The sequence below is a fragment of the Anolis carolinensis genome, unplaced genomic scaffold (assembly GCF_035594765.1).
Source record: "Anolis carolinensis isolate JA03-04 unplaced genomic scaffold, rAnoCar3.1.pri scaffold_12, whole genome shotgun sequence".
NCBI lineage: Eukaryota > Metazoa > Chordata > Lepidosauria > Squamata > Dactyloidae > Anolis > Anolis carolinensis.
The window spans coordinates 14,257,407-14,271,865 of NW_026943823.1; the positions used below are offsets into that span (position 1 = coordinate 14,257,407).

Below are 14,459 nucleotides of genomic sequence, written 5' to 3' on the forward strand. Positions count from 1 at the left end.
GAGGCTTTGCTCTCCTCCTCCTCCTCCTGCTGCAGTCTTTGCGCTCAGAAAAAAGGGGGGCTCCGTTGTGCCTATTGTACTGGGCTTTTTTTCCTCCCCAATTGATTATTATTGCTCTCGCACATTGCAAGGAAGCATGGCCGAGGAGCAGGAGATCATGTGCAAGCTGGAAAGCATCAAGGAGATCCGGTAAGGAAGGGCTGGCTTTGGGGAGGGCTCTGTTTGTGCCTCCTGCCTTTGTGCATTTCCCTGCAGGAGCTGCAGCACCGAGTCTGGGCTTCTACAATGGATTTATTCCGAAATCTGGAAGATTCATCATGCCAGGAATTAATTAACAGTGCCAGGGAATTAATAATAATAATAATAATAATAATAATAATACCAAGAAATTAATAATAATGCCAGTGAATTAATAGCCTGGGGAGGATGGGCAGAGTGCTGGCACAGATCATTCTACTAACCTTTTGGGAAAGTAGGGCTGTTTTTGTGTCTATGGCTGCAGATACACTGTAGAAATAATGCGGTTTAGCACCACTTTAGTCCAATGCTCAGACTCCACAGATTGATGATGCCATGGAGGCTCAAATCCATAGGGATCTTGGTATTTAAAGATGGGCATGGGGTGCATCTACACTGTAAAATTAATGCAGTTTAGCACCACTTTGGTCCAGTGCTCAGACCTCACTGCTTGATGATGCCATGAAGGCTCAAATGCATAGGAATCTTTGTATTTAAAGGTGGGCATGTGGTGCATCTACACTGTAGAATTAATGCAGTTTAGCACCACTTTAGTCCAACACCCAGACCGCACGGATTGATGATGCCAAAAAATAAATACCTCTGGTGTGGATTTGGAGGTGCAGTTTCTAAAAGGAGCAAGCAGTAGATGAATGTGTCGAAAGGAAGACATTAATTGCTTGAAGTTCCTTTTTTCACGTTGCCTTTTTCCTATTAAAGGCTTCCAGTGCCCAAAGGGTCCCTGAGATGAATCAGCCCTCTTATGTGAAATGAAGCCTGTGACCCACTTACGCAAATGGGAAATATTCTGAATTTCCGCAGCTTCCCACATTATGAGACATGAGGCTTTCCTATTGTTTCTGCTAGATGGGATCCTTTGGCTGGGTTTGCAGGTGAACTGTAGAATCAAATGAAATTTGACACCACTTTAATCATCATGGCTTAATGTTATGGAATTTTGGGATGTGTAGTTTGGTATGGCAGAAAAGGCTCAAGGCCTTGTAAAACGGCAGCTCTGATGATGATGATTTATATCCTGCTTAGTGGTACATCTACACTATGGAAGTAAATGCAGTTTGATACAGCTTCACCTGCCATGGCTCAATGCTATGAAAGGCATAGAGGCAAATACAGATATTCGAAAATTTGAAACCCTTCTGGTCCCAAGCATTTTGGATAAGGGAGACTCAACATGGAAAACATCCACATTCGAATGATGAAAGGGTACCCACCTCTGTTATACATTAAGGCCTTGCTATTTTTCACCCTTCTGTTTGTTCAAAATTCTTGGGAAAAGTATAAGAGAAATGAAAATATTGCTGGCTGGTAAATGGAAAATGAATTTTTCTTTCCTGCCCTTTTGGCTTCACAACCAGAGAACCTTCACAGTAGTTTTCCAGTGAGTCCATAATGAGAATAGGGTTGTGTGTGTGTGTGTATGTGTATGTGTGTGTGTGTGTGTGTATATATATATATATATATATATATTCTCTGATCATTTTTGAAAAGAGAGCATTGGAGAGCGAACTGCTCAGAAGGATGTCAAGGCTTCCCGCTGCTGTTAAATCCGCAGAAATAATGAGAGACCCCAAAGAGAGAGGCAACCAAAGCAGCGAGCAAAATGGGATGTGCTGAGAAAAGATTGGACACTTGTGCCCAAATCCATTTGGTTAGTTCCAGTTAAGGGCTATGTTATGTTGACCCTATGAATCTTGCAAACTCAGGTTATATGACCAAGGGTGCATCTACACTGAAGAATTGATGCCGTTCAACACCACTTTAACTATCAATACTATGGCTCAATGCTGTGGAATCCTGGGAGTTGTAGTTTGCCGCCATTGGTAAGGAAGGCTAAAGAGCGTGTAAAACGACAACTCCCAGGATCTCATTGCATTTAGTGTCCATCTTTGTTGTGCGTATTTTGATATACGCATATTAATGGTGCTGTATTAATGTGTTGACGAAGGCTTTCGTAGCCGAAATCACTGGCCATGGAATTGCCATGTCAGAACAATAATAATAATAGTAATACTGTAATAGTAATAATAGTAATAATAATAAATATTTGTTACTGGTCTCTCCCTGTGACTCAAGGTGGAGTAAAACATTGTTAAAACAAACTACAGTAATACAACATTGGGTTGCTGTGAGTTTTCCGGGCTGTATGGTCATGTTTCAGAAGCATTCTTTCCCGATGTTTCACCCACATCTATAGCAGGCATCCTCAGGCCTTTGGCAGGCATCCTCAGACCTCACAACCTCTGAGAATGCCTGCCATAGATGTGGGTGAAGCATCAGGAGAGAATGCTTCTGGAATATAGCCATACAGCCCAGAAAACTCACAGTTGTATTAGTTTAACCATGTTGTACTCCACTTTGAGTCACAGGGAAAGGCCGGTAACAAATATAAATTATTATTATTATTATTATTATTATTATTATTATTATTATTATTATGACACAGCAAACAAGATAGATATGCTGGATTTTGTATCACAAAATCACAAGTCGAACACTTCCCAAGTGTCTAGGACTGTGTGATTTATTATTATTATTATTATTATTATTATTATTATTATTATTATTATTATTATTATTATTCTGACATGGCAGTTCCAAGTGGTGCCAAACTGCATTCATCCTACAGTGTAGATAAACCCCAGGAGTGTTAGCTAACATTTTACAAGGAAAAGCACCAACTTTTCCTATTCCTTCAAGCTTTTAGGAGCTGACATCAATGGGCCTTGAATAGAAACATTGCCTCTCCACTTTTGTGGATTTCTTCTCTCTAGGGATCTCTAGATTCTCAGATGTGATGCTGGAGAGTATCTGACATCTCCAGATCCTCTAATGCAATTATATGGTCAGTGAAAGAGGTTGACCAAGGAAAGAGCAATGAAAAAATCCAAAACCTGTGAATTAGTGTTTTAATCAGGAACCACTTTAGGTCTCTGCTCCATCTTTCCCTTTTCCCTTGACCCTCGTTATTGTCTTCATTAAATACCTTCTCTTGACCAGCCCAAAATAGCTCTTCACTTTTCTTTCCTTTCATCTCGTCTCTCTCTGTGTGTTTCTCTTCTTTTGCAGGAACAAGACTCTGCAGATGGAGAAGATCAAAGCCCGCTTGAAGGCGGAATTCGAGTCACTGGAGTCAGAGGAGAGGCACCTGAAGGAATACAAGCAGGAGATGGACCTCCTTCTGCAGGAGAAGATGGCGCATGTGGAGGAATTGCGCCTCATCCACGCCGACATTAATGTGGTGAGTGAGGTGTTGGCCTGGCAGAAGGAAGTTGGACTAGATGGCCCTTGGGGTCCTCTCCAACTCTAGGAGTCTTTAATTTTATAGCTCTATTTCCCCATGATTCTGATAATGTCCATGAGGGTGGATGGCCATCTGTCAGGAGGACTTTGATTGTGGCTTCCTGCCTGGCAGAAGGGGGTTGGACTGGATTGCCCTTGAGGCCCCTTCCAACTCAAGGAGTCTTTGATTCTATAGCCCTATTTCTCCACGGTCCTGATAATGTCTGTGAGATTGGATGGCCATCTGTCAAGAGGGCTTTGAATATAATAAATAAATAAATAAATCTTTATTTATACGCTGCCACCATCTCCCCAGGAGGACTCGGGGCGGTTCACAGAAGCACCCTAGTGCTGTATATAAACCACAATACATAGTACACAAGTATAAATATATGACATAAGTATAAAAACAAAAATGCATGTAAAATCCAAGTAAAAATTTCAAGAATTACCGTATATATTCGAGTATAAGCCAACCCAAATATAAGCCGAGGCACCTAATTTTATCACAAAAAACTGGGATAACTTATTGACTCGAGTATAAGCCGAGGGTGGGAAATGCAGCAGTTACGGGTAATTTTCAAAATAAAAATAGATACCAATAAAATTTCATTAATCGAGGCATCAGTAGGTTAAATGTTTTTGAATATTTACCATATTTCAAAGAAAAGCAATAAACTAGCTCTATAAGTGGAAAAGTAGGGGCAACAAAAACAATATGGTATCAGCAATAACCTAATAATAATAATAATAATAATAATAATAATAATAATAATAATAATAATAATAAAACTTCATTTGGATCCCACCCTATCTCCCCATGGGGACTCAGGCCGGCTTCCAACATAGTAACAGGCAAACATTCAACTAATTTCACATATGCATTTCCCCCTGAAACTTTTGCAAATCCCTCTGTGTGTGTGTGTGTGTGTGCATTTCCCCTACAATATTTGCAAGCCCTATATATATATATATATATATATACACACACACACACACACACACATACACATACATATACATACACACACACACACACATACACACACACACACACACATGTCTATATATATTTGTGTGTTCATTTCCCTATATCATAGAATCATAGAATAGTAGAGTTGGAAGAGACCTCATGGGCCATCCAGTCCAACCCCCTGCCAAGAAGCAGGAAATCGCATTCAAAGCACCCCCGACAGATGGCCATCCAGCCTCTGCTTAAAAGCCTCCAAGGAAGGAGCCTCCACCACAGCCCGGGGGAGAGAGTTCCACTGTCGAACAGCGCTCACAGTGAGGAAGTTCTTCCTGATGTTCAGGTGGAATCTCCTTTCCTGTAGTTTGAAGCCATTGTTCCGTGTCCTAGTCTGCAGGGCAGCAGAAAACAAGCTTGCTCCCTCCTCCCTATGACTTCCCTTCACATATTTGTACATGGCTATCATGTCTCCTCTCAGCCTTCTCTTCTGCAATATATAGGTAGGTAAGAATATATTCATATCTATCCAGACATTTCTCTTTATATAGATATTTGCAGAGACTTGGAAACATGAGGGTAAATTCATATATAAAAATAATGTATATGTATGGCTACAGATACACAGGTACATGGATCTATATGTATAAAGGATTTGCAAAGACCTGCAAACATATGAGGGGAAATTCATATATAAAATTAATGTATATAGATAGATACATATATAAAGGTACATAGAGATTGCAAAAGTTTGCAAGGGGTTAATGCCTATAGGAGAGTTTAACAAATATTTCAGTGGAAAATGCTTTCATAAGATTAATGAATATATATTTTTCTTGTTCCTGACTTGCAAAGGTGTCTCTCTTTTCAAAACATTCCCTTGATTAAGAGGAGGGAGGCTTTGCAAAAGTAAACACACTGATAAGGGAGAAGAAGAGAGAAATAGATCACATATTGCAAGCAATAGCCTGCAGGCTCCGTTGCCGGCCTTGACCTGATTATAAACCGGGGGGAGGCTTTTTCAGCTCATAAATAAGGGCTGAAAAACTCAGCTTATCTTCTAGTACAGGGGTCCCCAAACTAAGGCCCGGGGGCCGGATGCAGCCCTCCGAGGTCATTTACCTGGCCCCCGCACTCAGTTTTATAATATAATACATTGTATATACATATAATATTGATAATAATATTATAATGTAATACAATATAACACTAATAATAATACTATATGATAATATTAATTATATATTCTATATTACATATAATATTACTAATAATATTACAGTATAGTTCAATATAGTAATATATAATGATAATATTGTGCTATGCTAATAATATAATATATTGTATGTACATATAATTTGTAAGCCACTCTGAGTCCCCTTTGGGGTGAGAAGGGTGTGATACAAATGTAGTAAATAAATAAATAAATAATAAATACATTTTAGACTTAGGCTCGCCCAAAGTCTGAAATGACTTGAAGGCACACAACAACAACAACAACAATCCTAATTAACTTGACTATCTCATTGGCCAGAAGCAGGAGCACACTTCCCATTGAAATCCTGATAAATGTATGTTGGTTAAAATTGTTTTTATTTTTAAATATTGTATTGTTCTTTCATTGTTTTTGTTGTTGTTGTTGTTTTTGCACTACAAGTAAGACATGTGCAGTGTGCATCGGAATTTGTTTGTATTTTTTTTCAAATGATAATCCGGCCCCTCAACAGTCTGAAGGATTGTAGACTGGCCCTCGGCTTAAAAAGTTTGAGGACCCCATGTTCTAGTACATATGGTATATATTTTGAGTGTTGAGCTAGGACTCTGGGACAGACTATGGGTGCAGTCACACTGTAGAATCAATGAATGCAGTTGCCACCACTTGAACTGGCATGGCTGAATGCTGTCATCTTGGGAGTTGTAGTTTTACAAGGTCTTTAGCCTTCTCTGCTAATGATGCAAACTACAGACCCCAGGACTCGGTAGCATCAAGCCATGGCAGTTCAAGCAATGGCAAACCACATTAATCTCATATAGTAGATGCACCACAGTACTGTAAGCTCGCCTAAATAATTGCTCTTTCAAATCTGAATGTTATGTGGGCTGCTCCATCGCAATGGGAAAAATACAGAAAATTCGATGCCTCTTTTTCAGATGGAAAACACAATCAAGCAGTCCGAGAACGACCTCAACAAGCTCCTGGAGTCGACCCGGCGCCTGCATGAGGAGTACAAGCCTCTCAAGGAGCATGTGGATGCCTTGAGGATGACGCTGGGTTTGCAGAGGTTGCCGGACCTGTGTGAGGAGGAAGAGAAACTCTCCTTAGAGTGAGTCCATAAGACGTGCCATAAAAACCAAGGCAGAAAATGCAAAAAATCCCAGCACCATGCACTGCTGCTTCTCTTACTGTCAAACGGTGCAGGATTCCCAGATCTCTACAGGCTTGGGCTGGAGCAGGCATGGGCAACCTTCGGCCCTCCAGGTGTTTCGGACTACAACTCCGGCCGTTAGGAATTGTGGGAGTTGTAGTCCGAAACACCTGGAGGGCCGAAGGTTGCCCATGCCTGGACTGGAGCCTCCAAAATGAGGAGGAGGAAACTCAGGGCAAGAGCGCTGCCTTGAAAAATGAATGCATATCTAGCCAGTAAAAGAGGAGGAATCTTGGGGCAAAATATAGGAATTAAAGGAAAATGCAATGGTAGAAAATGCAGCATTTAATAATAATAATAGACACTTGGGAAGTGTTCAACTTGTGATATTGTGATACAAAATCCAGCATGTCTATCTTGTTTGCTGTGACATAATAAAATAATAATAATAATAATACTTTGATGGCCACAACTAGTCAAAACTATTCAATAGCAAAAGAACAACAGTCTAATCAATGAATAAAAATTGGATTGGATAATGTTTTCCAAACAGTTGAACTTTCATGGAGGAACTGACTTTAATGATTTAATGCTAAAACCAGTGCTGTACTCATGCTAACAGTCCCAGATGTGAGTGACATCAGGGTATTTGTGGGACTCCATCCCCCAACATCCCTTGCTGTTTTCATCATAATTGTTACTCTCACATAAGGCCTCCAAAGGAAGTAGGATGGTGGTGACTGTGCACATGTTTTCTTGGTTTCTCTTCTTGCTGCAGTTACTTTGAAAAGCAGAAAGCCGAGTGGCAGACGGAGCCGCAGGAGCCTCAAATTCCAGAATCCTTGGCAGCAGCAGCGGCAGCAGCCCAGCAGTTGCAAGTGGCCAGAAAACAAGACACCCGACAGACAGCCACCTTCCGGCAACAGCCACCGCCCATGAAGGTAAGGGTCATCTTTGCTCAGTGCTATGGGATATCGGGAGTTGTAGTTTCACAAAGTCTTTAGCCTTCTCTGCCAAGGAGTTCTGATGCCTCAGCAAACTACAACTCACAGGATTCATGCCGGTTTGACACCCCTTCAACTTCCATGTCTCAATGCTGTGGAAGTTGTAGTTTTATAAGACCCTTAGCTTGCTCTGGGAGCCCCAGTGGCGAAGTGTGTTAAAGCGCTGAGCTGCTGAACTTGCAGACCAAAAGGTCCCAGGTTCAAATCCCAGGAGCGGAGTGAGCGCCTACTGTTGCTCCAGCTTCTGCCAATCTAGCAGTTCGAAAACATGCCAATGTGAGTAGATCAATAGTTACCGCTCCGGCAGGAAGGTAACGGCGCTCCATGCAGTCATGCCGGCCACATGACCTTGGAGGTGTCTACGGACAACACCGGCTCTTCGGCTTAGAAATGGATATGAGCACCAACCCTCAGAGTCAGACATTACTGGACTTAACGTCAGGGGAAACCTTTAGCTTTACCTTTAGCTTGCTCTGATAAGGAGCGTTGGTGCCTCACCAAACTGCAAATCCCAGAATGCCATAGCTGAGGCATGGCAGTTCAAGTGGTATCAAACTGCACTCGTTCTGCAATGTAGATGCACCCCTAGAGGTTCCTCAAAATGAATGGAGGACGTGGACATTAGAATTGAATTGGAAGGCCTAGAGGTTGCTCAAAGGGATATTTTTAATCAAATTTGTGAGCAATTGAGTGTAGAAAAGTCAAGATAGAAATGGAGGGATGACTGTGGAGAAGAGAAAGATGGAAGCTCAGGGTGCATCTAGACTGCAGAATTAATGCAGTTTGACACCACTGATCTGGTGTAGAAACAAAATCGAGATTTCCTGGGTTTAAAGGGAATGATATTATTATCATTGTTATTATCATTGTTGTTATTTCTATTCTGTATTATCTTTATAAACAAAGACCCAAAGCTGTTAAAACTAAATGCAGTACAATGCATAATTTAGAACTTTAAAAAACATTCTGACATTCAAATAGGATCAAACATTGAAGCTATTAAAGATAAAAAGTTATATTATTATTATTATTATTATTATTACTATTATTATTATTATTATTATTATTATTATTATTATTTCTATCCTACTTTATCTCTAAACAGAGTCCCAAAACAGTTGATGCTTAAAGCAATACAATGTAGAGCTTAAAATACATACACGCATTAAAAATCTGATTAAACGCTGAACCTATTGAAAATAAATAGTTAAAAATCTGTGTTGTTGAAGGCTTTCATGGCTGGAATCACTGGGTTGCTGTGGGTTTTCCGGGCTGTCTGCCATGTTCCAGAAGCATTCTCTCCTGATGTTTCGACCACATCTATGGCAGGCATCCTCAGAGGTTGTGAGGTCTGTTGGAAACTAGGCAAGTGGGGTTTGTATATCTGTGGAAGGCCCAAGGTGAGAGAAAGAACTCTTGTCTGTTTGAGGAAAGTGTAAATGTTTCAATTGGCCACCTTGATTAGCATTAACTAGCCTTGCAGCTTCAAAGCCTAGCTGCTTCCTGCATGGGGGGGATCCTTTTGTTAGGAGGTGTTACCAGTATTTTAAAAAACTCTAAAATCAGGACAATAAATTAATAACAACACTCAGAAAACAGGGGAATCAGACAAGAAACAATCAGGGTCAGCTAACATCTCCTAACAAAAGGATCCCCTGGTAGAAAGCAGCCAGGCTTTGAAGCTGCAAGGCTTTTCAGTGCTAATTAGGGTAACCAATTGCAGAAGTTACACTAGCCTTAAACAGACAAGAGTTCTTTCTCCCACCTAGACATTATTCCATTCACACTTGCCTCCAATAGACAAAAGTTCTTTCTCCCTCCCTGGACATTCCACAGATATATAAACCCCACTTGCCTAGTTTCCAACAGACCTCACAACTTCAGAGGAGGTCTGCCATAGATGTGGGCAAAACATCAGGAGATAATGCTTCTGAAACATGGCCAGACAACCTGGAAAACCCACAGCAACCCCGTTAGAAATCTTTTAAACCCTGTACAGTGTTCCCTCACTTATCACTCGGGTTAGGTTCCAGAACCATCCGCAATAAGTGAAAATCTGCAAAGTGGGGACGCTATATTTATTTTAATATCGATGCATTATTTTAATGGTTATACACTATTTTAAGTCTTTATCAACCAATCAATCGTGTGTTGATAAATTGCTTCCTTCTCCCGTTGCCACTTGGGCTCCTTTTCTCTCCCTTTGGCTTCTCCTTCCTCCCTTCCTTAGGCTGTAAATTGTAATTTTTTATGATTTATAATAGTCTTTTAGAGTTTATTGAAAAACAGTGAATCCACAAAAAGTGAACCACGAAGTAGTGAGGGAACACTGTATTCACATGGATCCACTTTGTGATCTTTCTAGGCTTGCTTGTCGTGCCACCAGCAGATCCACCGGAACGCGCCCATCTGCCCGCTCTGCAAAGCCAAGAGCCGCTCTCGGAACCCCAAGAAGCCCAAAAGGAAGCAAGACGAGTGAAAGGCCGGGCAGCCAATCACAATGTGTTGTGCGACCAGACCCCGCCCCTGGCCCGCCCCTTTCCAGTAGAACTGTCCCTGTGGCCCGAATTGACCCCAATGCAAAAGAAGAGTGTATTTGAGTTGAGTAATTACCTTTTTAAAAATGTGATGTAAGCACAACTGTTCCGTTGAGACTTAATTTTCCTTTTGCTTAGCGTTTTTTTTTTCTTTAATAGGAAAATATTAGAGTCGATGGTGCTACGTAGATAACTGATTTTTTTCATCCCACCTTTTGGACTTTGCAAAAAAAAAATAAGGCGAAGGTGGAAGGACATTTTCTATGTAGAAAATAGAAATCTGTGACATGCATTTCATCTTTTTTATTAGTCGATAGACTGAGGACTTTTTTCTACTCACCAAAATGCCATTGTTTCCCATTCATTCCTGGCTGTATTTTTCTACTTTCCCACTCTGCTCCAAAGCTCGGAAACGGTTTCGTAGGATACATCTGTATTTATGTCTGGGTTATGGTGTTTGCTTACTCTTTCTTTCACGTTTTTTGAGCATTTTTTTAAGAAAAGAAATTTGTGCTGAATTGATATTTTGCATAATCTGTGTACTGTGAATATTTCTCTCTGTTGTATAAATACTGCAGCCTTGCTCCCCTACTTTTACCCATCCTTTTGCACAACTATGCCGTTTCCTCCCGTTTTGCTTAATGTTTTTGCAGACTGATAATTGCAAATCTTAACTGGAAATATTGGGAATTTGGAGTTCAAAATGCAGGCGCTTCTCCTAAGATAGTCCTCCAAAAAAAGTCCTCTTCCAAAAAAAGTACAGTAGAGTCTCACTTATCCAAGCTAAACGGGCTGGCAGATAAGCGAATATGTTGGATAATATGGAGAGATTAAGGAAAAGCCTATTAAACATCAAATTAGGTTATGATTTTACAAATTAAGCACCAAAGCATCATGTTATACAACAAATTTGACAGAAAAAGTAGTTTCTGCAGTAATGCTATGTAGTAATTACTGTATTTACGAATTTAGCACCAAAATATCACGATATATTGAAAACATTGACTACAAAAATGTGTTGGATAAACCAGAATGTTGGATAAGCGAGTGTTGGATAAGTGATACTTTACTGTAACAAAACCAAATGGAAAAGTAACAAGCGGTGCAGCAGCTTTTGTAAAACGTTATTTTATTCAGTATTGTTAGCAAGAGCTACAAGGTACTTTTTACAAGTTTGCTTTTGTAACAAACACATAGTTTTGTATTATGTGTTAACCATAACATCAGCTTTCAGAGGATTAATAAATAACTTAGGTCCATTTGTACTTTGATTTCTTTTGCCATTTGAGGAATCGCAGTCCAGTTTTGCAATTGTTGTCAAAGGCTTTCATAGCCGGAATCACTGGGTTGCTGTGAGTTTTCAGGGCTGTGTGGCCTTGTTCAGTGCCGCCAGTGGCACAGCATGTTAAAGCGCTGAGCTGCTGAACTTGCAGACTGAAAGGTCGCAGGTTCGCATCCGGGGAGAGGAGTGAGCTCCCATTATTAGCCCCAGCTTCTGCCAACCTAGCAGTTTGAAAACATGCAAATGTGAGTAGATCAATAGGTACCACTCTGGCAGGAAGGTAACTGCACTCCATGCAGTCATGCTGGCCACATGATCTTGGAGGTGTCTGCAGACAACGCCGGCTCTTTGGCTTAGAAATGGAGATGAGCACCACCACCCAGAGTCTGACACGACTGGACTTATATGTTGGGAAAACTTTTACCTTTACCTTATGACCATGTTTGCATAGTTAAGCAATGGTATTCCCTGTAGTAACCTATGGACGCGAGAGCTGGGCCATAAGGAAGGCTGTGTGAAGGAAGAGAGACGCTTTTGAACTCTGGTGCTGGAGGAAAATCCTGAGAGTGCCTTGGACCGTAAGAAGATCCAACCAGTCCATCCTCCAGGAAATAATGCCCATCTGCTCATTGGAGGGAAGGAGATTAGAGGCAAAGATGAAGCACTTTGGCCACATCATGAGAAGACAGGAAAGCTTGGAGAAGAGAATGATGCTGGGGAAAATTGAAGGAAAAAGGAAAAGAGGCCGACCAAGGGTGAGATGGATGGACGGTATCCTTGAAGGGACTGACTTGACCTTGAAGGAACTGGGGGTGGCCACGGCCGACAGGGAGCTCTGGCGTGGACTGGTCCATGAGGTCACAAAGAGTCGGAAGTGACTGAATAAATAAACAACATGGCCATGTTCCAGAAGCATTATATCCTAACATTTCGCCCACATCTATGGCAGGCATCCTCAGAAGTTGTGATGTCTTGGAAACTAAGGAAGTGGGTTTTATGTATCTGTGGAAGGTCCAGGGTGGGAGAAAGAACGCCTGCCTGTTTGAGTCAAGTGTGAATGTTGCAATTGATTAGCATTGAATAGCCTTGCAGCTTCAAAGCCTAGCTGCACCCTTCCTGGATGAATCCTTTGTTGGAAGGTGAATTCCAGACAAGAAACAATCAGGGCCAGCTCTTCAGTAGCGTTGTGATTATGCAGCATGAAAGCGAACAATGATGCAACGTGGGACATTGGAGTTTCTGCGGTCAGCATGCAATACCAAAGGTTTGTTAATTTCTAATTTGTTTTCAAAAAAATCAAAAGAAAAGAAAGAAATATCCAAAGGCAAACTAGCGATTGTTGAAAAGCTTGGCTCCGAATGGCCTAAGACGGATCAAGTCCGATCCATTCAAAAGCCCATTTGGAAAAACATCTCTTTGCTGGCTCTTTTATCTTCAAGGGCAAGAATAAAAGCAAAGTGAGAATTCAGCAAAGAAGATGATTCAAAGACCTTTCCTCCCTCCTTCCACCTTCAAGCATCTAAAGAAACTTCAATGTCTTTAGGCTCAGTAATTGAAAGAGAACAGGCTTGGAAAAAGATAAACCTTTCCAGTCCCTTCATACCCTTCAAGGTCCCTCTCGTAATCAGTCTTTTCTTTTATAATAGTTTCTTCCCTTTCCTTTTTCACATCTCAACCCTGGCTCCTTAGGATCAGCATTGACCCATCCTAAGAAATAATCCCACAAAGAGGAGAAATGGGAGAATGTGGTCTGAAAGCAAAGATGGGCAGCTGAAGATCGAGGACATCTCTATCCCGTTATTTAATATGATGATTTAGTTAATGATGCTTAACCATGATTGTGTTCCTCTCTGAAGGTTAGTCCTACCAGAGATTAACAACTCCTGCAAGTTTTGTGGGTATGTGCCCTCAAGTCTCCTATCGATGTAAGACAACCCCATGGATTTTGTAGGATTTGTTGTTGAAGGCTTTCTTGGCCAGAATCCGGGTTGCTGTGAGTTTTCGGGCTGTTTGGCCATGTTCCAGAAGTATTCTCTCCTGACGTTTCTCCCACATCTATGGCAGGCATCCTCAGAGGTTGTGAGGTCTGTTGGAAACTAGGCACAGATATATAAACCCCACTTGATAGTTTCCAACAGACCTCACAACCTCTGAGGATGTCTGCCATAGATGTGGGCGAAACTTCAGGACTTAATGCTTCTGGAACATGGCCATACAGCTTGGAAAACTCACAGCAACCCTTTGTAGGAAGACTCAGAGGTTAATTTGCCAGTTCATTCCTCTAAAAAAGAGCCTGGGATTAATTTCCGGTCTCCCATCCAAGCACTATCCAGTGCTGACCCTGCTTAGCATCCAAGATTGGATGGTATTTTATGCCATTAGGGTATTTAAGCAGACACCATTCCATCTGCTTGTAAATATCATCATCATTATATCTGGATTTGAATTATCTTTCATCTATACACCTAAGTAAAGTAAAGGTAAAGGTTTTCCCCTGACATTAAGTCTAGTCGTATCTGACTCTGGGGGTTGGTGCTCATCTCCATTTGTAAGCCAAAGAGCCGGCGTTGTCCGTAGACACCTCCAAGGTCATGTGGCCACTGGCATGACTGCATAAAGCGCCGTTACCTTCTCACTGGAGCGGTACCTATTGTTCTACTCACATTTGCATGTTTTCGAACAGCTACGTTTGCAGAAACTGGGGCTAACAGCAGGACTTAACTCTGCTCCCTGGATTCGAGCCACTGACCTTTCAGTCAGCAAGTT

General features: G+C 41.3%; 1 protein-coding gene across 1 annotated transcript; it reads left to right on the plus strand.

Annotated features, from left to right (window-relative positions):
- Positions 1–11,670, plus strand: zc4h2 (zinc finger C4H2-type containing). Its single transcript, XM_003226402.4, has 5 exons — positions 1–189; positions 3,325–3,496; positions 6,656–6,828; positions 7,649–7,811; positions 10,240–11,670. Exons 1-5 carry the CDS (start codon positions 137–139, stop codon positions 10,351–10,353), a joined length of 675 nt encoding a protein of 224 aa, XP_003226450.1. The 5' UTR covers positions 1–136; the 3' UTR covers positions 10,354–11,670.
- The last annotated feature ends 2,789 nt before the right edge of the window (positions 11,671–14,459 follow it).

Bases quoted from the DNA above. Each gene is read 5' to 3' on its own strand.
- zc4h2 (XM_003226402.4), top strand. From the start codon at position 137: ATGGCCGAGGAGCAGGAGATCATGTGCAAGCTGGAAAGCATCAAGGAG. The intron at 6,829-7,648 runs GTGAGTCCATAA...TTCTTGCTGCAG, and splicing joins GAAGAGAAACTCTCCTTAGA to TTACTTTGAAAAGCAGAAAG. The intron at 7,812-10,239 runs GTAAGGGTCATC...TGATCTTTCTAG, and splicing joins AACAGCCACCGCCCATGAAG to GCTTGCTTGTCGTGCCACCA.